This window comes from Lasioglossum baleicum, chromosome 7 (assembly GCF_051020765.1).
Source record: "Lasioglossum baleicum chromosome 7, iyLasBale1, whole genome shotgun sequence".
NCBI lineage: Eukaryota > Metazoa > Arthropoda > Insecta > Hymenoptera > Halictidae > Lasioglossum > Lasioglossum baleicum.
The window spans coordinates 1245130-1269603 of record NC_134935.1 but is presented as its reverse complement, the minus strand read 5'-3'; the positions used below and the strand labels follow the sequence as shown (position 1 = coordinate 1269603).

Sequence of the window (24474 nt, the reverse complement as noted above, 5' to 3'; positions counted from 1 at the left end):
TGTTTAGTTAGCAAATATATTGTATGTGTTTCTATGCTTAAGTACGATTGAAGTACTTAAGAAAATATATACATATCTCTTTGTCATTAATATACTAATAGGATGCTTCATTAAAAAAAAGTAGGGTAATTGTGCATAAAAGATCCCACCTCACCGATTTCGATGATTTTTTAATATGTTGTCAGGGTGAAGATTCTGAACAACTTTTTCCTATACATGTAACCGCCGCTCAGTCTTAGTTTTTGAGAGATTTGCGAAAAACTGCAGCTACTACTACATTTAATTTAGCCTATACGTGCACGCCCGTGCTGTGCGTATGCTTCAGCATGATGCGACCGCTCGTCAACTGTTTCTACAGATATATCACTACGATCGTCAGACGATCCGATATACCGCGTGAACTTTTTAAATCATATGATGATGAAGAATGAGTACATATTATATAACGACGACACCACAAACACCCACCCAGTGCTTAACACGCACCCACTGTTTCTAAACAGAAGGTTTACGTTAAGAAATTAACATTTGTGCAAATTTTCAATATCATATTCGTAATCAGCACGTGAAAATAAGTAAGAATCTAGAGTATAATTTAGAAACATTGGGTGCGTGTTAAGCACTGGGTGCGTGTGTGTGGTGTCGTCGTAATATAATATGTACTCATTCTTCATCATCATATGATTTAAAAAGTTCACGCGGTATATCGGATCGTCCGACGATCGTAGTGATATATCTGTAGAAACAGTTGACGAGCGGTCGCATCATACTGAAGCATACGCACAGCACGGGTGTGCACGTATAGGCAAAATTAAATGTAGTAGTAGCTGCAGTTTTTCGCAAATCTCTCAAAAACTAAGGCTGAGCGGCGGTTACATGTATAGGAAGAAGTTGTTCAGAATCTTCACCCTGACAACATATTAAAAAATCATCGAAATCGGTGAGGTGGGACCTTTTATGCACAATTACCCTTACTTTTTCTAATAGTAAATGACATCATTCAAATTACTTCTTTTAGGATCATGCAACAAATTTGCAAAAGCATTTAGAAATCATTCATCCAACTGAATTTTCACATGTAATGATGGAAAAAGCACAGAAAAGGTGTCACTCAGGTGAACAGTCTAACATAAACGTTAAGAAAGTAAAATTTAATTTGATGGACGCTTGTGTGCGTCTAGTTACTGTTCACGGTAGACCGTTTTCATTGCTGGAGGACGAAGCTTTTCGTGATATAATTGGTATGTTACCGATGCAATCCGAAAAAGTTAATTCTCATAAGGTACGTGATGCGATTGCAGAAAAAGGAATTTTAATAATAAATAAAATAAAAGAAGAACTAAAAGGAAAACTTATATCACTAAAAATTGACGGCGCAACTTGTATGACTCGTTCATTTCTCGGCATTAACATGCAATTCATTAATAATGGTATAATACAAATTCGAACATTGGCTATTGTTGAGCTTTTTAGAAGTCATACTGCCGAATATCTAAAGGAAGTGATCATGAATGTATGCACAAAATTTGGAATACTCAGTAATCAAATATTAACAGTAACTGTTGATAACGCAGCTAATATGTTAAAAACAGTACGTATTTTACATAATGATGAAAATGATATTCATGACGATAATGAGGATGGTACTGACCATAACATCGTAGGTTCAGAAGTAGTGGATGTATTACTTAATATATGTAATAATAATACTAAGAATGTCGACGAAGGAATTGATAAAGAACTTAAATATACTGAGTTTACAACTCGAATATTCAGATGTGCAGTACATACTCTGCAACTGGCAATAAATGATTTTTTGAAAGGACAAAAAGTTTCGGAAATAATAAACAAAGCCAGGCGAGTAGTGAAAAAATTGCGAACACCGCTTTTGAAATCTACTTTGCTAACACTTTGTGGACAAAATGCCATTATAGATTGTGTTACAAGGTGGCATTCGTCTGTTGATATGATGGAAAGATTGATGGAACTAAAAGATTATTGCAATCAATTGGAAGATGAAGATTTAAAATTGTCACCTATATTGTGGACAGAAATAGAAACTTTAGTAAGTGTTCTAAAACCAGCTCGGATCGCAACCAAACGTTTGCAAAGCGAGCAACTTACATTGGGGCACTTATATGAAATATGGCAGCGTTCTTTAATACAAATTAAAAAAGTGCAAACTAAATATACAAACGAATTAATACATAAAATGCAAAAACGTCAGGATATATTATTTGGAAATGATAATTTTTTGGCCGCTATTTATTTAGATCCACGTTACAATGTAATTTTAAACGAGCAACAAATTCGCAATGCGAAAAATTGTGTCCTAGATACATATGCAAGAATAGAAGCTGTCAATATGCAGCACAATGTGACACCATTTAATGACAACCAAATAATTGAAGAAATACTTCCACAAGACACGGATGAATTTGAAGATATGTTAAGGAATGCAGAAACAATAAATAGGTTCAACCTCAACCGATCAAGGAGTAGCGCATCACGTTTTTCAATAGAAAATGAAATTGATAATTTCATAAAAGAAGGACGTCTGAAGCCTTCCACTGACGTTTTAGCGTTTTGGAACAACAGTAAGCGACATGAACTGAAAAAATTAGCAAATGTAATTCTAGCTGTTCCACCTACGCAGGTGAGCGTGGAGCGGTTATTTTCTGGACTGAAATACATTTTGTCTCCACACAGATCAAAACTATGTTCAGACGTAATCGATAATATATTAATTATACGCTTCAATTACAACAAAATTGTAGAAAATGAAAAACAATAAATACGTTCAAAATAAATAAAAAATTAAGTATTAATTTATTTATATTTGACTTAATTAATATGTTAGTTTATATGTATTATAAAATATAACCGATATATATATAACGGTTATGAAACCGATATATAACCGTTATGGAACCGATATAATATCGGTTCCGTAGAACCGGAACCGAAATCGATATAAGGCAGAACCTTTTTCACTCGTAACTGTTTTAAGACAATTTCGGTTCTTATAACTGTTTTGAGAACCGAAACCGATATCATAATCGTTTTCAACCCCTGCTCGCACGTCTGTAGATACGACCACTTTATTTTCTTTTGGGAGCCATACTCGATAAGCTTTGGAGCTTTCAGAATACCCTATAAATATTCCCACTTTGGCTCTAGATACAAATTTATGTTTATTTGGATTTTTATTTAAAATATATGTTTTCAATCCAAATATTTTTAAGTGATTCAACTGTGGTCGTCTATTATACCATAATTCGAATGGAGTAATTCCCTTTAGAATCCTGGTAGAACACCTATTTCTCAAATAGTTAGCTGTCAATACAGCTTCAGCCCAAAAACTTTCAGATAACCCAGCCCGTAAAAGCATACATCTAGAAGTCTGAATTAGTGTGCGATTTTTACGCTCAGCCACCCCGTTCTGCTGAGGAGTGTATGGAACTGCGAAGCGTTTTCGTATACCTTCATTTTTCAGAAATTCATCAAATTTCTTGTTGCAGTATTCTCGTCCGTTATCCGTTTGAAGGTATTTAATTTTATTTCCAGTATGCTTCTCTGCGTACACCTTAAATTCTTTAAACTTCTGCAACACTTCATCTTTATGTTTTAAAAAGTAAACCTCGCTCCATCGAGAATAATCATCTGTGAACAACAACATATATCTAGATCCCCCGAGTGACTCAATTGACATTGGTCCGCAGAGATCAGAATGTACAATCTCCAAGCATGCTGTACTCCTGTTGCTTTCCTTTGGGAAGGGAGTATCTATTAACTTTCTTTGAATGCATACTCCGCATTGAGGTATTTGTACTTCTTCAGAATTTTTCACTTTGTCCTTTCCTAAAATGCTCAACAGATCTCTAGTATTCAGATGACCTAACCTCTCGTGCCAAAGTTTTAGCCATAACACATTTTTAGGTACATGATTTACAATTTTTGCTTCTTCTTCTGCTTCCTGAACATAGTATAAATTGCCATAACGTGTAGCTCTTAATTTAATCCTTCCATCTGGTCCCTCAACAGCAGCCCCATTTTTCTCAAAAATAACACGATTCGCTCTATCAACAATTTTGGCAACAGATATTAGATTTGATCTTAATGCAGGAACGTACAAAGCTTTTTCAAATTGAACATCTCTTACTTCTTGGTTTACGCAAGCTTTTATATGTACGTTACCCACAGCTTCTACCTTTTCAGATTTATGACTGGCCAGATTTACGCTTCCTTCATTTAACGTACTCATTTCAGTAAACTTATTTGCATCTTTGCAAATATGTGTTGTGCAACCACTGTCGTTCGCCTTATATCGTACCTTTTGACATTTATGACATATAATAGTGGGTTTCACAAATGTTCCTTGAGCATTTCTTTGTTCATGCACGTTTCTATCCCTGTCGTATCCTTGAACGCTTCTGTGGTCATGCATGCTTCTGCCTCTGTCGTATCCCTGAACATTTCTCGGTCCATGCACACTTCTGTCCTTGTCGTATCCCTGAACACTTCTATTCGTCTCTCTATATTTCTCTTTATTCCATATATGTTTGTGTTTAGCTAGCATCGCACCATGCTCATAAGCATCCTTTTCCTGTCTTGTTTCAAATTCCTCTAGAATTTTTACCTTTAAAGTCTCCAAGCCTGGAAGTTCATCTCTCGACTCCATGGCACATCTGAAATTTTCAAATCCTTCCGGTAAGCTATTCAACAACATTGCACTCTGTAAACCAGGGTTGATATCAATATCCCTTTCAGCCAATTTTTCAACTATATCGATGAACTTATTTATATGTTCTCGAACGTGGCCTCCACTAGACATGCGGTGAGAAATCAGTTTTCTCAATAGTGCCGAAGTTTTTGCCGGTCCCTGAGAATCATATATAAAACGTAATTTTTTCCAAACCTCATTCGATGTTCTGCATGTTTTAATTTGTTTCAGTTCTGCGGGACTAATGGATAAAATTAGATCTGCTTTGGCCTTCCTATCTTCAATGTCCCAATTTCGAGCTTGTGCTGCGGATCCAGCATTTTCAGCGATGACCGCCGGTCTTTTCATGTTTCCATTAACATAATCCTACAATCTATTTTTTACTAAAACTGCTTCCACTTGAATACACCAAGTATCGTAATTGTCTTTATACAGTTTTTCAATTTTTGTGGTACCCACGACACCGTTTGCCAATTTTATTTAGCTTATTAACTTCCCGATTTTATAGGGAAGTTATTGTAATGACCCCGAAAATCGAAAATCGATTTTTTAGCAGATCTTCACGTTTCATGGTCATTGGAGTCATTTTAGACTATTTTTATCAAAATGTTCGTATGTGTGTGTGTGTGTGTGCGCGCGCGCGCACACAAAAATTTTTTTTTCGATTTTTTTAAAATTAAAAAAAAAATTAAAAAAATTTTTTTTTTGTACCTTACGATGATGTTTCTGCTTACAATAATCGAAAATTATCCCAATGCAAGAGTGAGTTAATCATCTCTACTCCCGAGAATACATTTTCAAAGAATATCGATGAAAGTACAAAAAAAAATTTATATTACAATCTTTAAAAAAACAATCTGTTCAAAACGAATTATTAACTGAGATTAAATTGAAAATTAATATAAACTATATGATAATTATTAATAACATTGATGTTGAAAACGGATTGGTTAATGGAGCACACACACACACATGCGGAATATTAAAATTGATTACTTTTCAAGAAAATACTAAAATTTCGTCTATATTGTGGTTAGATTTTCAATTGGCCAGAGTAGGAGTGAAAGTAAGAACTCGTTATCGTGATTATATGAAAAATGCAAATATTGATCAAAATTTAACACCAATAATAAAAATATCGAATCAAGTAAATATGTCGAGTGAGGAAAAATATCAAATCACACGTAGTCAATTTCCAGTGGTCCCGGCTGAAGCGATTACGGTTCATAAAAGTCAGGGACAAACATACGAGAAAAGTATGTTTGAATTTTAAAACATCAGAAAAGCGAACTTTACAAATGTTGTATGTAGCACTGAGCAGAGTTTCAAAATTGAGCAGTTCGTATATTTTCGGACAATTTAAATTAACAGTATCGAAGAAAACCAAGATCAATACTGCAAACCCGGATAATGAGGAGTTGTATCGTTTGCGAAAAACTAATTAAGACAATTTATTTTGCAACATTAGTATGCTATAACAAGGAACCAAGCGAGCAACGAGCCTGCGATGTTCGTTTAATACGACGCCATATAGCAAACATTTTGATAAGTAGAAAACTATTGAATTTCCCGGAAAACGTATAATCTTCTTAAAACGTACACTTAATAATGATAATAATATACTGCAACTAACGAATCGGGAAGTTCTTTGTGTGGCTCGTGGAGAGTCACACACCAAATCAAAAAAACATTAATAGCTATAGGTACTACTAGCCATGCGTACCACTAACCCTTTCGCAAGAGCAGTCCTATCCGCAAGCTCGCGAAATGAGCGAGCAAAAACAACCCTACTCGCGAGCGAGCGAAGCGGGCGAGCAACAATAACCCTCTAGTTATACTTTCACACCACGTGCTTAACCTCACTTTTCGGTTACTCGACACTTTTATAAATCGAGCTAAGATAATATATTATATCTCACTTATATTTTAATTCTGGGCCCATAACCTGTTAGAGTTAATACCAAATTATTATAATAATATATATATATATTTGTACTGTGTAATCTTTACAGAGTGTTACATGTGCGAGGCACGTGTTGACCGTTCGAGGGGCAAAACCAGAAGTGCCGCTACAATCGGCGACAGCGACACCGCACGCATAGAGACACACAGGTCTACCAACATAAGGCTAGCGCGCGAATTAAACTTACTCTAACACTTTTTCTTAAATTTGAAGATTTAATTGAATGTTATTTAAATATTGGTTTCACATTTTTTAAATATTTACTTTATATTTTTTAAATATCTAATTTATATTCTCGGAATATTTACCTTATATTTTCTAAACATTCAATTTACATTTCTTGTATATGTATACAATATTCAGATCCAATATTTTTCTCATATGAAAAAGTGTGACTTAAAAAAAGGTGTGGCTTAAAAAATATTTTCCTATGTCACGCCGGTTATTTCCCTGCGAACAGAGAGATAACCGACTTCGAGAAATTATGGCCTTGCGACCGGGCCACGCTCGGTCTCACGCGAAACTCTCGAACGATTCGTTCGGTCTTCGAAATGACGTCGAATCTGCGAGTACAGTAAATTCTCTATAAACGCGAACGCATCGGGAGGATTTTGTCGCATTTTTCGATCGTGGTCCTACTTTTTTCGAGCTTCAAAGGCCGAGCCGAACGTAGAGAAGGATAGCGCGTGTAAAGCGAGACCACGCGCGGGCCTTTGAACTGTGCCGGCGACTGCGACTCTCCGCGTCTCTTTCTTTTCTATACACGCTATCCTTCCTTGCGCCCGAAACGTCAGTTTAAATACCATCGAAGGAAAACTATCGAATTGGAGCGTTTGCATCCGTCAGGAAAAGGCACACTTTTTGTAGTTTTTGAACTGTTTTAAGTAATGTACTTGAGATTTATTTAATTTTGTTTCTTATCAAAAAATTGTAATGGAGCGAGCGACGCGCGTGACTTGACACGGTGTTCGGTTATGCGACATGATCGGTCATAGTTCATCACGTCTTTATATTTGCGAAACCGAACGTTAAATAATAAAAATATAAAACAGTTCAGCATATTTTATAAAGTAATTTTCCTCGTTTTTTAATCTTTGCCTAGCGTCGAGATCGCAATTTCTCTTTCTTTTTCACTCGCTATACATACTCTTATGTTCTAAAGTCACTTCATACATATGTACATACCGTCAATTAAACCACTAAATTCTTTCCAATTATATCGTGTTTGGTATCATTTTAATCAAAAAACTGCCAGAAATAAGGTAGTGAAAGTCCCATAACAGAATCATGGAAAATGAAGAAGTTTGACTGTTGGTGTAATGTTATGATGACTCACGGGCGTTTGAACTGTGCCGACGACTGCGACTCTCCGCGTCGCGTTAGTAGTGGTTCACACCGATATACCGTGCCGAATCAGTGTATTAGTTTGGAGGGGATATTTCTTTCGCGTTTATCGTTGAAAGATTTTCGCGTTTATAGAGAATTTACTGTATCGTTTCGGCCGGTGACGGCCACGAACGGACCCAAGGTACCACGTGAGGAAAGGAACGGGGCATTCCCTGCGACGGGAACGTTTCTCACGAGAAATGAAATCACTCGATAGTTCTCGGGCAAAGTAACGTCGTTTATTAAAACGAGATGGTCATACAATCCGCCGGCCGATGCCGGCGGTAGTCAATAGATTTGCCGGCGCGAAAACGAAAGTGACGGCGGCTGTTCGGCCGATCGCGCGGAATAACTTCGATCGCGTCGAGCTCGGTCGTCACAGGACTTCGCGTGAATTTACAAGCCACGAGGGCACGAATTCGACCGAGCTCCGATAACGTACGCGTTCCTAATTCGAGACTGGGCGAAACGTGCGAACGGTGAACGATGCGAAACGAATACGGCGCGTTATCCTCCCGAAGAACGATCCGAGGGCAGCCCCAAAGAATTACCGGACGAATATCGTGGGTCCCGAATAGCTCGTGCACGATGATTCGGCGACACACGATCCGTGGCCCCGTGAACTTCTCAGGAGAGCGACTCCTGGTCAACGGTAAACGCGGGTGAACACACGGTACACCGCGGTACGAATTTTCGCGAACTCGAATTACGTCCCCGAACCAACACGTACTGGTCACTAATTATTTCGGAATAAAGCCTGACCGGCACTTACCAATTTCGCTGCGATGGCGGCAGTCGCAAAATAACGTTATAGTAATCGCGGTCTTAGTGTTCGCACGTGTTAACTATTCGTAGTCTTTCGACCCAGTGGCCCAGTTCGAGATGGTTCGGAACGCGGAAGCGAGTTTTCCCCCCACTCTCGTCTTCGGCGACGCTCGGGCCAATCACGTTGTTTCTGGACTCAGGGACGCCTCGATGACATGTCGGCCCGGGCCTTCGGTATTTTATATTTTCCGAGGCCCGGCCGATATAAGGCGGTTAGGCGGCACCCATGGATCCGAGCCGTTCCGGTGTAGCTCTCATGGCATTTTCCGGATGAGCCGTCGACGAGGGTGGACTGCTGGTCGTCCTTATTTGTAACAGCCTCGTCGCTTTCTCCGGGTTGACAGATCCGGGCTCGGTCCAATCCTCGCCGTCTTCCTTGCCAGCGACGCCCTGTGATTGGTGTTCCGAGCGTCTCCGCTTGCGGCTTTCCGCCAATCGGCGGCCGGAGACAGGTATCGGGCTCCTCGCCGATTTCGGTAGTTCCTGAAAACTCTTGTCGCGCCCCGCGGCGTGACATTCAAATGCGATAACTCTATTCTCTGGGTGCTCGGATGTCCCAGGGAGAGCGCTCGTTATTGCCGTTTCGCTATTATACCGCTTTTCAGTGACCCGGTCTTTCGTATAAGGTTCGGAGTGACGTAGGCTGAATCTGCCACGTCACACCTAATGTTCGAAAAAAATATTTATCCAATATTTTTGTGCTACTAGGGTAGGGTCTCAATAATATGTATACAAAAAAAATTAATGATTAGCTTTGCGTACTCACCGCACTGAATAATATTTACACTATGAAACTTGAAAATCAAGGAATATACACAAAAACAACAAAGAAATGAGAAAAAATTTTTTCCTTCAATAGTGTATGTCGCAGTTGTTTCCAATGTCAGTGTTTGTGCTTAGGTTCTATTATAATCTCTACGATCGATGCATTATTACTGTAACGTATTAATACTGCAATGTATTTCAATGCACATCGATTTTTCAAAATGACATTACCATAATAAACCAATTATTGCCACGTCTTGGGGATTTTGCACCACTGTGCGACGTACGATAGCGTAGCGGCTATCGGCACGTGCAATAAAACATTTGGCATGCAAATGGACGGGTCATTATTGGGCGATCGACGGCGAAGCTATTTTTCAGAAAGCTGTTTTTAGCGCGTCCAATTCATAATTTTTTACTGTGTCAACACGCGTTGTCCGAGAAAGTGTCGACTTCCAGCTCAATAGTAATGACCTGTCATAAACCTCTCCATAGAGAACAACCCCGGGAACGGCCAGCAAATGCTGGTACAATAAACTCCGAGTTTCTAAAACGAGAGCCGTCCTGTCGGTGGATGCAGGACGAAACTAGAAGGGTCTCACAGACGGGCCTACCTGGGCCTATCCATACATTTGAAATGTCTGCCAGACGGCTCTGACGTCACCAAGTCTGTCTGATGTAGGACCCACTGTGATCTTACACTTAGACGGTTGGGATATCGGAAGGCGGTTGAGGACTGTATGTATAGAAATTATTGAGGAACCGAGTACTTGCGGGAAAGGTCTTTCAACTACCTGACCCTCTTGTGGCGCATGTAGGAAGTTAGGCCGCCACACCATAATTATTGTCCAATATCCTAATCAAGTAATTGAACGTCCCCACACGATACAATCTTACCGCTCGGATTCTATCAATTAAACTATACTGGTTACGAGGCTTACTAATTATCCTAGCGACTCCCTGATTTCGCACCAATTGTCCAAACAGAGATTTATCCAACCTAGTGGTTCCCCAATTTTGCATTGGGTTCGTCCACGAAAACTATACTATCCCAGCGGCTCCCCGATTTCGCATTGGGTTCATCCGCATCCTAACAGCTCCCTGATTTCGCATCAGGCTCGTCTGTGCTCTTATTCAACCTCCCAGCGGCTCCCCAATATTGCATTAGGTTCGCCCGCGTCGTTATACAACTTCCTAACCGGGGGGTTTCGCATCGGGTTCGTCTGCGCTTCGTTCCTAGTGGCTCCTCAATTTCGCATTGGGTTCGTTCACGAAGTTTCACCTTCCTAGCAGCTCCCTGACTTCGCGTCAGGTTCGTTCTCGTTGTCTATAATCCTAGCGGCTCCTCAATTTCGCATTGGGTTCGTCCGCGTACCTTAACTAACAAATTGATACCATATTCCTAGGGTAACAACCTTTCGCCGGCCACTCGTGCTGCTCGCGGCCCTGGCTCGTAACAAAAATTAATGATTATCCGGCTATACCCTTTGCCATTGTGCGTCGTTGTGAGGGATCCTTCATTATTTTTAACGGTGAATAATACTTGGATTTCAGGTACGATGATTCCGAAGTCTGGAGGAGATTACGCGTACATTAGTGACGCGTTCGGGCCGTTTCCTGCGTTTCTCTACCTTTGGGTAGCGTTCTTTATCTTGGTTCCAACGGGAAACGCAATTACCGCCCTCACATTCGCCGAGTACATTTTACAACCCGTTTGGCCGGGGTGCGTGCCGCCCTACGAAGCAGTGCGTCTACTTGCAGCAGTCATCACTTGTAAGATTCTTTATTATTTTATCAACAGTCGTAATAGTTTAATCGATTTGCCTACTTAATTTACCGACATGTCCAAATTACTGACTATTATTTCATCCACATTAACAATTAAAGACAAGAGTCCTTAGACACTCTCACGAATCAAAAGACAATGTCAGTAGAATATTTGTCGATGATTTCAACATGTCGGTAAATAAATATTGTTGCCGAACTCGCGCGCGGTGTAACACTGAATTATATTATAACCTGTGCTTACTTATTATTATTGTTACCTGTGCTTGGTCGATGAAGTTTACTTTTTTTGCGATATACATAGAAGGACTTTCAATAGATTAACACGTATAACATGCGTTCAAAACAAATAATGTGATAATTAGCAAAGACTTAAGATTCTTACAGACATTGCGTCTTCTGGACTTTTTTGTCTAGGTTCCACGAGGCTCTCTCTCTCTTAGAGCCTATACTGCATTTTTACTACGAGTGTTTAATAAGATTTGGAGGCTACAAATGTATATGGCGCGTGTATTTGAACGTTGGAAATGAAGTATGTAATAAAATACTTATGAAGTACAGTTTGGTGGCAGTAACATAGATTAATAGATTCACGAGCATAGATATCCTTACGTGTGTTTATTTTATTTTGATGCGTGTAAGTAGTTTTATTAATTATAAAATTATTAAAAATTTACTTAGAAAAATTTTGTTTCAGTAGCTCTTCATTTCTTACACTCTAAATCGACATTCTAATTTTGATGTGATGACATTGTAACGTTCCGATTTCGCGGTGCCCTGCAGCTCGGGAGTTGACCAAGGTTCGTGCAGGTAAATTAATGACGTGAAGGCGAAATCGGGTAAAAACATAACTTTATTCTCGCAATGTGCGATGATGTAGAAAGAAGGTAACAAACAAAAGAATCTTTCGTGCAGGCCGGCAAATCCGGCCGCGTAACAAAACTATGTTAGGTTGGCCGCGACGTCGGGCGGAACAGACGGAGCCTACGGCTGCTCTTCAGTCGCTCGGATTGAAGTAATATCCCCGGCCTACGTAACAAACAGAAAGAACAAAGTAATCGTGGGAAATGCTAACTAGCTATACGGTGCGCGGCGCGCGGCTTCGGTTAATTGGCCTCGGATGGCCCTCTTAACCTGGTGGCACGGAACGCGGTGTCGAACGGCGCGAGGCTTCGCGGAGACTCCGCGGATTTACGCTGGAAGGTAAGGAAGTGACGGGATACGGTCGGAGGTCACGGTCTGACGCAGTGTAGGCGCCGCGGTTGTCCCTAAGAGGCACCTGAGAGATGAACCACGGATCGTACGCGTCTCAGAAGCACCTGAGAGGTTCGTACCCGCCGTCTACCGCACCAAATCGTGAAATCACGCCGCGAAGTATTCGACTCACGGACAAGGCCGGAGGCCAATCGCTCCGTGCTGGACGGTCGGAGAGTCGAGTGGTGCCGCAACCCTCATACAGAAGCACCTGAGTGACGGGTTACAGATGCACGCACATTAGAGGCACCTAAGGGTATTCGTGCCCACCACACCGACACGACGGGTCCGGCCCAGTGATGCCAGAGCTGTGGTACTGTGGTACTAAACCATACCCCCACCATAGCCTACTATTGCCCCTCCGTTGTTTTCCAACGCGCCCGCGCGCTACACTCACCAGCGTATCACTCTATTGTATCCGTAGAGGTACGCTGGTGAGTGTAACGCGCGGGCGCGTTGGAAAACAACGGAGGGGCAATAGTAGGCTATGGTGGGGGTATGGTATAGTACCACAGTACCACAGCTCTGGCATCACTGCACGAGAGTGGTTCAAGGCGGACTCCCCTCTCTCGGTATTCCGACGCGACTTATATAGGGCGCGAAAGCGCGGACCATGGAGAGTGCCGCTCTCGGTCGGGCGGCCGCGGAACTTCCCGATTGGCGCGCGCTTGGTCTCGGCGGTGATTGGTGCGTGCCCGTGTCGCGAGTGTCTATAAATATAAGTGGCGGACGAGAGTTCCCACTTGCGCTTAGCTCGCGGCGAGGTAAGGCCTCGTCGCAACATCAGTATGTAGTCCAGTCACACACAATGAATGCTCATAAGGGGGGTGTAGAGGGAAATGGAAGGAAAACAATTTTTAACTTTTGGACTTTGTTTGGACTAGTTAGGAGGTAAACATACTAAAAGTCCCCACTCCTAGGAGGTGAGCAGGGTGCAGGGGGGCATGTAGACTGTGTTGGGCAAATTTTATTTTAAATAATGAATAATTAAATAATAAATAAACGTGTGATTTTAATTGCAAATAATAACTAAACTTTTTATTTAAATAAAAATTATTTAAATAATTCCAAAAATGATGTATTTATTATTTCTGATTTGCAAATAAAAGATTATTTATTATTTGGACTGAGAGAGGGGGAAATCAATTAAATAGTTTTTGGTCTTCTCTTATTTCTTGTATTTTGTATATGTATACAATGAACACGTGGCGAAATGAATATCGTGTTGATTACCCGTTGTGACGAGACATATGTAGCCTCGTCACTAGTCTCCGAAGAAAGGGGGGGATGCGACGAGACAACGACTCGTCACAGTCATATTTGTAGACTTTGCCGAAACTGGCCCGCACCAATCACCGCGAAGAATCAGCCGCGACGCGAGCGGCACTCTTCGTGGTCCGTGCTTTCGTCTTCTGTCTATATAAGGCAGAACGAGACGAATTCTCACCGGAGTTCACCTGGAGTCCTTCTCATTCTCGCCAGTCAGTGAACGAGCTCGAAGACTCCTGGGTGCGTCCAGGACGCGAGCGCTTCGGTACTCTTCGATCGGGTGCTTCCGTTCGAGCGTACAGACGTTCCTGCTGGACGACGAGGCCGTCCAGTCCGCAGGTTCAGACAACCGCTTCAGGAGACGCTCCCCGTCGAAACCGCGACGTACCTGAATCCGCGAAGTATCCGCATATCCGTAGAACCGTCTCCGGAAAGACGTTCCCGCAAGTCGCGAGAAGATTCGCGCACTGTACCAGACCGACTCGTCGTGCCAGATACCGCTGGACGACGAGATCGCCGTTTTACCCGCGTCCAGAATCCAGCCGCGGTAGCATAGTCCGGAATCGCGCCAACGCACTGTGTCCGCGAAGCATGGTCTCGCTTGTCCGGACCGCACCCGGCCCGTCTTTTAGCCCGCGTCCGTACTCCGTAAGTAGGGTAGTGTTAGTTGTAAGTGCGCCGATAGTGTAGTGTCGTTGTAAGTGCGCCGACCGAGCCTTGACCGAGCAGGCTGACTGTTCGCCGGTCGTTTCTCGGTCAGCTACCGCTGTCGCGACAGAGACCGCCGCCGCCAGAAACTCGTCCAGGCACCAAGAATTATTAGCAAATAAACCTGAGTTTTTATCAGACTTCGCACAACCTTCATTACTTCCATCCTAACGAACCCTGGTAACTCTTGAGCTACAGGGCATAGCGAAGTCGGATCGTTACACCGTATGTTTAATATTTACATAAATACAACTATTTTTTGTACCAATTTGCTTGGGTCTGTTGCACGTGTTGTCCATCTGTCGGAGTTGAAGTTGTCGGAGCGCGGTGGTTGTAAATAATCGGCCGATTCGGAGCTGATCCGTGCGCGATTTTTTCTGCTATAGCAACCTTTTCAGGTATACCGCCAGTGGTCGGGCTCGTCCGGAGGGCGGATTAATGAATGAAAATATAATACAATTTAATTTATGAATTGCTAATGCAAATAATAATTGCAAATTGTATTTGTAAATAACAATCAACTTTATTATTTAAATAAATTTATTGTTAATACAATAGTTGTAACAGTAGCAGTGTTGGATGAGGAGCGAACCCGATACAATACTGAGGTTATGATAGACAGACACGCTCAGCAACAGATCAGGTTGCGTACTAGACAAGACGGCGATGACGCGATCGCGGAATCACGCGATGTCCTTTTTGACTCGCGTAGTACAGTAAATTCTCTATAAACGCGAACGCATCGGGGGGATTTTGTCTCGTTTTTCGATCGTGGTCCTACTTTTTTCGAGCTTCAAAGGCCGAACCGAACGTAGAGAAGGACAGCGCGTGTAAAGCAAGACCACGCGCGGGCCTTTGAACTGTGCCGGCGACTTCGATTCTCCGCGTCTCTTTCTTTTCTATACGCGCTATCCTTCCTTGCGCCCGAAACGTCCATCGTCATCTAAACCTCTACAGTTTAAATACCATCGAAGGAAAACTATCGAATTGGAGCGTTTGCATCCGTCAGGAAAAGACACACTTTTTGTAGTTTTTGAACTATCTTAAGTAATGTACTTAAGATTTATTTAATTTTGTTTCTTATCAAAAAATTGTAATGGAGCGAGCGACGCGCGTGACTTGACACGGTGTTCGGTTTTGCAACATGATCGGTCATAGTTCATCGCGTCTTTATATTTGCGAAACCGAACGTTAAATAATAAAAATATAAAACAGTTCAGCATATTTTATAAAGTAATTTTCCTCGTTTTTTAATCTTTGCCTAGCGTCGAGATCGCCATTTCTCTTTCTTTTTCACTCGCTATACATACTCTTATGTTCTAAAGTCACTTCATACATATGTACATACCGTCAATTAAACCACTAAATTCTTTCAAATTATATCGTGTTTGTTATCATTTTAATCAGAAAAATGCCAGAAATAAGGTAGTGAAAGTCCCATAACAGAATCATGGAAAATGAAGAAGTTTGACTGTTGGTGTAACGTTATGATGACTCACGGGCGTTTGAACTGTGCCGGCGCGCTGCGACTCTCCGCGTCGCGTTAGTAGTGGTTCACACCGGTATACCGAGCCGAGTCAGTGTATTAGTTTGGAGGGGATATTTTTGTCGCGTTTATCGTTGAAAGATTTTCGCGTTTATAGAGAATTTACTGTACATAACACAATACGTTTACAATTATACCGGAGCGCGAAATATGAGTTGATATTTCAACAAAATTCATTTAGACCAGGGATTCTAACCCAACGCCTAACCCTAACCCATACCCGGTTAACCAAAGAAGGTTACTGTAACCCATACTAACCACGAGGGATCGGTTCCGAAATTCCAGAAAGAGCGGGTTAACCCGCTCGTAGCGGGTTATTAGTAGGTACCAGGGTTGTCATATGAGCGGGCCGCCAGGCCCCTTACGTTTCCGTTCCTCGTCTAGATGCTACCGAGTTTGTAGCATGCTCCACGCGGTACGCGGCAGCGGTAGCGGCAAGAGTGGGAGAAGCGAAGGCAGGCTTTACGGAGCATCATGGCGAGGGACGGAAACGTAAGGGTCTGGCGCCCCGCGCATATTACAACCCTGGTACTTACGGATATATGAATGTGTAGGTAATATTTATATCAAATGAAAACACAATTATTTAATCTTTGGCGATGGCTAAACATAGTATTTGTCTACTTTTATACTGTAGTAAGAAACTTATAAAAATATTATTAAAAAAGTAACACTAATAAACGTACATAAAGAAACATAACGAACTATACATATAAAAACATATCCAACGTAGCTATTGTATAATTGCATTTGTCCGGATAACCATTATATGGTCTATAATTGAATGATGAGTCTTGATCTCTGATCATTGAGAATGAACTTTAACCTGGCTACGCTTTTAAAAAAAGGCACTTAATAATTTGTTTAGGGTCCATTTGGACCCATATCCATTTATTTAATGTTTAGCTATAAAAGTTTTAAAATTTTGTATTTATCTGTGTTGTTAGTAACCTAAATTACATACTAATTAATTACATAATAATAATTACATTTGTAAACGTAAATTACATACGTAATGAACCTACTCGGAGTCTCTTACACAATCAAAACAGAGTGAGGCCCTGTGCTCTTTAGAAATAAATTTTGAACAGTTCGTACAAGATACATCGTATTTGTTATCTTTGTTATGGGTGTGAGTGCAAAAAGTACACCGTCCTCTGAACCTTTTTGAGGGTTGTGCATTATCCATAGTACTTCTTCGTCGCTTGTCCTTATATAAATATAAATAATATAAATAATATAAATAAATATAAAATATAATAGGGAGGGAGGGAGGGAGGGAGGGAGGGAGGGAGAGAGAGGGAGAGAGAGGGAGAGAGGGAGAGAGGGAGAGAGGGAGAGAGGGAGAGAGGGAGAGAGTTTCTGCTTCTTCTCTTTTTTACGATTATCTCGTAAACTAAAGCCGATCGCCGAAAAGTCTAAAGAGAAATGTTGTTCAGAATCATGGTTTTGACAACGTATCCAAAGCTCATCGAAATGGGAGAGGATTCACATTATCGAGAAACTCTTGTTCGTTGCGATGTCACGGCGTACCACCGACACTCGCTTGCCGGCGTGGCGCGGCGCGGCGGGCCAGGGCGCGCTCTAATTGGTCCGTGTTTTTCGTTAATAACTCCTAAACAAAGCCGCAGTTGACATTGGTGCAAAGGAAAATGTCTCTTAGAATGGTCTCAGGAACCACCCCCTTTCGTGATTTTCATGAATTTTGGGACACCCTGTATACTGTTCGTTTGTGCGAAGATCAGACGTGAACACGACCACGGCTACGTTTATCGACGCACATTCGTTTTCTACGAGAACACGAAAACGAATGTCGTTTTTCTCGACGTTGCTAATAATTGTTTTTCGGGGGGAACTTTTGCTTTCGGAGGGATCATTTGTTTTTCTCCTTGTGGAGAAACCTTATTCGTCGTAAAGAAGGCTCTGTCTTGTTTTTTTAAAATTTTTAACGGAAATATACAGAAAAAATCTTTAGGGGTCCATTTGGACCCTAAATGCCTTATGTGTAACAATTTCTATTACAACTATTTAAAAAAGGATTTTAAATATTTTTGTAAGTGGAAGAAAGATTTGAATTAATTATTTTCCACGAAGAAATTTCAAACCCGCCGGCCTATCCGTTTTTAAGTTATAAGCGCGCAAAGAATGCTTTGGGTCCAAATGGACCCAATAAGCGTAGTCGGGTTAAACCAGAAAATATTCTCTCGACGGATACTTGCGTTGCAGGACATGCGTGAACCGTATTCGCAAGTATTCGTAATTCTGAAAAATTATTATCCCAAAACTCCAAAATATTTTGTTGTTTATTAATTCTCGGACTTTGAGAAAATGCATTTAACGCCGCAACGATATTGCATATTGAGTGTGACGAGTTTTGCCGTTCCGCATCTTTTTTTACTAATAATTGTTCGATATTGTACGGGATTGGACTCGATTAATGGTTCAATCGTAACCCCGCTGCGCTCGACGAAAAATTAATCTCGTGAGGGCTGGTTGAATGTTGTGGTTGATGATGATGTTGATAGTGAAATACAACACTTTAAATTATAGTTCACTTATCTAATTAAAACTCTCCTTTAATAATCAACTACTATGTACAAGTTTGGTGTGACAACGTAAGATGATGTTCGTTCGGTGGTTGAGAAGAAGCTGATCTTTGAAACACGCTTTTCTGTTGACTAGATGTCTTTTTGGGGGTACAAGAAATGAGTGGTGGGAGACAGTGTTTAAGGAAAGGGAAAACTACAGAAGAGAGGGAAGGCTGGAAATTACAATAAAGAAAGAAAATGCAGGGACAAGGATGACCTGAGGATTGGTGCGTTGGAGAAAAACCAGATGTGCAGGATGTGAAGGACTAAGGCATTCGCTCGGAGTTATTTATGATGGAGAAAGTCCTCAAACTATGGGATGCGTGACAAATTGTAAAACTTGGGTTTAAGCACGGTTTAGAAGTTAAAGTGAAACGGAATTAAGAACTACTCGTGACGATGACGGTTGGTCGGGTGTGCTAGCAATCCGGACAGGTATCATCAAACGATGAGATGAAAATGTTGTCGCTGGAATTTTCGGTTATTTTTTTACAATTCAAAGACTCGCAATGCTTCCAAGTATTTAATAAATGAGCAGTAGCAGTATTCTGTTCGTTTTCAGATAATAAATTTTTATATCTCGGGTCTAAAAATATCGAAGCTAATAAACGTTTATTACCCAAAATTTCATTTTCGCGATTCTTTATTGTATTTAATAAGACTTTGGCAAAATTGTTATCTATTTTTTCTAAATTTAATCTACACTTTAACCATACTACGTAAAAATCGTCCATTAATAACTGTTCATACTGCATCTGTTTCGTTGCTATTTTTGGTGGTTCAAGACTAGTTATAAATTCCTTAATAGTATCCCATTCATTTTCAAGGAATATTGTATCATTCATTTCAGAACAAAAATCTTTCAGCTCATATAATCTTTCCAACATATTTAGTGTAGAATTCCATCTGGTTATGCAATCTAGGATGGGCCTACGGAGTTTCATATTTTTTAACACAATTCCTAAAGTAGGGCAGCGGAGTTTCCCCACTAGTTTGCGTATTTTTTGTAATAAATCATCTATATTAAATATTTTCATTGCATCCTGAACGGCAAGCTGAAGAGTGTGTGCAATGCACCTCTCACTCCTATTAATTCAAAATTATTTGCACCTGAAGGAAATAACTCTTCACCTTCTAAATAATATTCTTCGCGATATTCGCTAAGAAAATCTTCATCTGTGTCATTATTTCCGTTACCATCATCATCATATTTTCCTTGTTCATCTCCAAGGAGACGAATCATTTTCACCATATTGGCACCATTATCCGTCGTTATAGAATATATATTTTGAGCGGTAAGATTATACTCTTTTAATACCTCGAGTATTAAAGTTTTTAAGTTTTCACTAGTATGCCTGACAAATATTTCTTTTAATCCTAGCGTCCTTATAACTATTTTTTTATTTAATACATGTTGGCGCATCAGGGCTAGAGTAAATTACAAAGTAATATTTATAGTTCATTCACACACGATATATATTTTGGTAGAACGTATACACAAGTAATTATAATATAATGTTAACTGGCAAAACGCGGTCGCATGTTTCAACCGTTGTAGCAAGGACGCAAGCGCGCGAGCAAGAACCTGAGAACGAACGCTACGCGATGTAGCTAGTGAAGCGACGCGCCACGGCGGGCCCCAACATTACTCGCGGCGGAAATTATAACCCAATTACAATACATATTGGGCATTGATCCCTATGAAGGATCTAGATTGTCTTGTTAGACCGTCAATTTTTAATGAAATGAGTTTATCACTCATTTCCGTTTTTATTTGACGTCTCACATTATTACCTTTATTAATAATGGCTTCACGAATATTAGTTTTATTAATCGCGGTGCATGGCTTTAGTACCTGGAGGATTGGGTCAAGTATTTTTCGAAAACCTGAGTCCTCCACGATACTCAAAGGTCGACCATTTATTGTTACCAATTCTACGCAGGAGTCAACAATAGATTCTATTGTTATTGGGAACGCCGTTGAAGTTGAAGTTGAAGCCGACGTCGACGGTGAAATTGAAATTGTTGAGGAATCTTCAATTCTCCTACTTTTCCGTCTTTCCTTCCACATGGTAACGATCGTAAATTCGTTAGGATGATGGTATTGTAAATGCCGCGTTAAATTAGCAGCATGTTTTCCCTAATGTAATAAGCCTTGCTTTTAAAATATTTTAAAATATTTTATCATTAAAGAGAGAAGTTATTATTAATCGATAAACTTACTCGTAATTTTATTCCACATTCACTAACAACACACTGAGATTTATTTTCAATCTCATCGAAACAAAAGTATTGTCGCACAGGATGATCCATTATACAATGCACTTTGAATAGAGTAGAAAAGAAACAGAAACAGAAGTTACAAATAAATATTCACGTAGAGTATAAATATGATATATTCACTAGCGTAAGAAAAAACTTCGTGCCGTACTCAATCTGTATTCCTCTAAAGTCGATCGAGAAATAAGTCAGAATCGCATCTTCACAAACAAAAATCTTCGTCGCCGAAACTTCGTTCCCTGGGCCGCCGCGCCGTCACGATGCGATGTCACGGCGTACCGCGACACTCGCTTGCCGGCGCGGCTTGGCGCGCCGGGCCAGGGCGCGCTCTGATTGGTCCGTGTTTTTCGTTAATAACTCCTAAACAAAGCCGCAGTTGACTTTGGTGCAAAGGAAAATGTCTCTTAGAATGGTCTCAGGAACCACCCCCTTTCGGGATTTTCACGAATTTTGGGACACCCTGTATATATATATACAGGGTGTCCCAAGACCCCTTCGACTCCGGGAAATGGGAGGTTCCTTAGGTCATTTGAAGCAACATTTTCCTTTGCACCAATGTCAGCCGGGGCTTTGTTTAGGAGTTATTAACGAAAAACACGGACCAATCAGAGCGCGACCTAGACGCGCGATGGCACGTTCAGCCCGGCGCGCCGGGAGACGAGCGTGGTGTAACGCCGCGATGCCGTAACGAACAAGAGTTTCTCGAGATTATGTGAATCCTCCCCGATTTGGATGAGCTTTGGATATGTTGTCAAGACCATCATTCTGAACAACATTTCCCTTTACAGTTTTTGTCGGCCGGCTTTAGTTTACGAGATACATAATTGTAAAAACTTGTAATTGTAAATCGATCGATAGTACTATCTTCTACCCGATTTGGATGAGCTTTGGATATGTTGTCAAGACCACGATTCTGAACAACATTTCCCTTTACAGTTTTTGTCGGCCGGCTTTAGTTTACGCGATAAATGTAAAAACTTTTAATTGTAAATCGATCGATTGTACTATCTTTTACCCGATTTGGATGAGCTTTGGATATGTTGTCAAGACCATGATTCTGAACAACATTTCCTTTAGACTTTTTGTCGGTCGCGGAAGAACTTTACTTGTCAATTCATATGGGTGGATCTCTTTACCCGACTTACGGCAACTTTACCCGAACGAGGGAAAAAGCAGAAACTGATTGTATTAAAACCTCACTTATTCAGCCGTAAATCCATTTGCTGCTTCGAAATGTGTTTCACTGGGTCACTCGGTGACGAACTGCACAGATGTCTTCAGGGATACGACAGTACCGAAAGCTAAGGGACGTACGGCCAGGTCGACGAACTGCACAGCCGGTGGTAAAAGGCCTAAGGGATGCGCGGTCAAGTCGACGATCCAGAATTTCAGTTTCACTTTCGAATCGATAAATAATTCGTATGTTTATTTCACACAGATGCCTTGAAATTTTTCCACACTCACAATCACTGTTCACATTTGTCAACACATAGTTATGCACTAATAATAATTGCTTAAACTAATTAAACGATTATTTAATCTAATCACTAGACTGCGGATCTTTATGTAAAATGAAAGTTGGCTGCCGCTATTACAAGGGACAGGAGCCAGACAGATATTTGATTCTTACTGTGATCATTTTAAGAAGTTGAAAATAATACATTGGTGTTCTGAAATTACTTTAATCTCTCTAGTGTCTTAAAATGCACCTACTCGTGTTTGCTACAAATGCATGAAATCCGCAGTCTAGTGATTGCATTACCTGATTGTTGTGATTTGTGCAGCAGGACAAGGGATCTGGCAATTATTATTAGTGCATAACTATGTGTTGACAAATGTGAACAGTGATTGTGAGTGTGGAAAAATTTCAAGGCATCTGTGTGAAATAAACATACGAATTATTTATCGATTCGAAAGTGAAACTGAAATTCTGGATCGTCAACTTGACCGCGCATCCCTTAGGCCTTTTACCACCGGCTGTGCAGTTCGTCGACCTGGCCGTACGTCCCTTAGCTTTCGGTACTGTCGTATACCTGAAGACATCTGTACAGTTCGTCACCGAGTGACCCAGTGACACACATTTCGAAGCAGCAAATGGATTTACGGCTGAATAAGTGAGGTTTTAATACAATCAGTTTCTGCTTTTTCCCTCGTTCGGGTAAAGTTGCCGTAAGTCGGGTAAAGAGATCCACCTATATGAATTGACAAGTAAAGTTCTTCCGACCGACAAAAACTGTAAAGGGTAATGTTGTTCAGAATCATGGTCTTGACAACATATCCAAAGCTCATCCAAATCGGGTAGAAGATAGTACAATCGATCGATTTACAATTACAAGTTTTTACATTTATCGCGTAAACTAAAGCCGGCCGACAAAAACTGTAAAGGGAAATGTTGTTCAGAATCATGGTCTTGACAACATATCCAAAGCTCATCCAAATCGGGGAAGATTCACATAATCTCGAGAAACTCTTGTTCGTTACGGCATCGCGGCGTTACACCACGCTCGTCTCCCGGCGCGCCGCACAGTGCGGATAAATGGCCTAATATTCAGCACTTCTCTAAATTTGGTTATTAATGTATATATAGGTAATTTTTTTACAGAAAATGATATTTACCAATATAATTAATAAATTTATTAAGAAATTAACAATTTTTATTTAAACAAAAATATATTTTTAAAAACTAACAAATTTAAAACGAAATTAATAATAAATGTACCATATTTAATATTAATAATAATAAACTTAGACAAATTATAATAGTATAAACCAAATTAATAAACTTAACAAAACGCTATTCGCTATCCGAGTCATCCTCGGTACTTTGAATGTGATCTAAAACGAATCATTCAATCCCGTGATCTTGCATATTTCTGATTAAATATTGATCAATTTCAGTAAAATCGCAAGATTTGCTTTTTGTTGTCGTTTCTCGAGATATTTCAATCTCTTCAGATAAATCGTCCACCCTGTATAATTATTGCAAAATTGTATTATACATAAAAATGATTATTATATGATTATTAATAACAATTTCCATCCTAATACGCATTTTTTGCAAAAGAAATGTATTTCATATCGTGATATACACGGATATTGAATTTTTCTGTGGCGGACAAATGGCAAAATTTTGTACAAAAATCCAAATTTGTTATGAATGTATATGTATTGGTAATTATTCGCAGAAAATGAAATTTAACGACATAACTAATAAATTTAAAAATAAATTAACGAATTTTCCACAATACAACATAAAGGCAAGGTACGGGCACTTATTAAAAAGTTTATAAAATTAAGAGTAGCAGTTAGTTGCAGGCTAAACTATGAAATTCTTAAACTACAACAAGTAATATATCCGAATATGTCAAAATCTCAGGATATT

General features: G+C 40.2%; 1 protein-coding gene across 11 annotated transcripts in view; it reads left to right on the top strand.

Annotated features, from left to right (window-relative positions):
• LOC143210726 (Y+L amino acid transporter 2-like) overlaps window positions 1-24474 on the top strand; it is a 694702-nt gene that overhangs the window by 169849 nt on the left and 500379 nt on the right. For all 11 annotated transcript variants that reach the window (XM_076427860.1, XM_076427853.1, XM_076427855.1 and 8 more), the window contains one exon: window positions 11217-11435. In XM_076427860.1, the coding sequence (XP_076283975.1) occupies window positions 11217-11435 (219 nt within the window). The remainder of the gene's footprint in view (window positions 1-11216; window positions 11436-24474) is intronic.